The sequence below is a fragment of the Capsicum annuum genome, unplaced genomic scaffold (genome assembly GCF_002878395.1).
Source record: "Capsicum annuum cultivar UCD-10X-F1 unplaced genomic scaffold, UCD10Xv1.1 ctg42674, whole genome shotgun sequence".
In the NCBI taxonomy this organism is placed as follows: Eukaryota; Viridiplantae; Streptophyta; class Magnoliopsida; order Solanales; family Solanaceae; genus Capsicum; species Capsicum annuum.
Window position 1 is genome coordinate 1 of NW_025850089.1, and position 620 is coordinate 620.

The following is a 620-nucleotide window of genomic DNA, read 5'->3' on the forward strand; positions in this document are numbered from 1 at the left end:
CTTTGTTTCCTCCTCCATTGCCAAAAGGCGTTCTGTAAGTTGCTCATTCTCTTTATGGAACTTCTGCACACTATCCAATGAAAAATCTGGAAAATTGGGCCTTTCTCCTTGGGATTTCTTTACAAGGCTGTCCCCATAATCTCTACCCAAGCTCTCAACCTCAAACTTCATCTGGGCCAAGGTTGTAGGCCCAGGCAACTTCTTCCGCACAAGACCTCGTAATCTCCTACACTCTGCTTCCAATTTTGCAACTTTCTTCACTCCCTCCAGGTGTTGCTTGTTTGCAACTTCTGCAGACCGTACGCTCATATTTTTCTCCTCAATACGAATTTCTAGTTCCTTTGAGTTAATTTGGAGTTCATATTTCAGAGAATTTATTTCCCTTTCACATGACTCGATATTGCTCTTCAACATCTCATTTCTGATTCAGCTTGGGCTTTTTCTTCACTGGGCTGTATCACCATGCTAGAACGCTCCTGCAAAGACCTTGAGAGTGCAGAATTTTCCACTGCAGACCTGAGTAACTGTTGGTCCAGGTTAGCTAATTTTACTTCAAACTCATGCTTCATTTTGTCAAACTGCTTGGTTTTATTCTGAATCACATCATGCAGCTTCTGTTT

At 42.1% G+C, this 620-nt stretch overlaps 1 protein-coding gene across 1 annotated transcript in view; it reads right to left on the bottom strand.

The window, feature by feature from the left end:
• Positions 1 to 407: 407 nt before the first annotated feature.
• Positions 408 to 620, bottom strand: part of LOC124891958 (filament-like plant protein 4) — a gene marked incomplete at its 5' end in the record, with an annotated part of 886 nt that continues 673 nt past the window's right edge. Inside the window, one exon of the mRNA XM_047403475.1 lies at positions 408 to 516. Within this exon, the coding sequence (XP_047259431.1) occupies positions 408 to 516 (109 nt within the window). The remainder of the gene's footprint in view (positions 517 to 620) is intronic.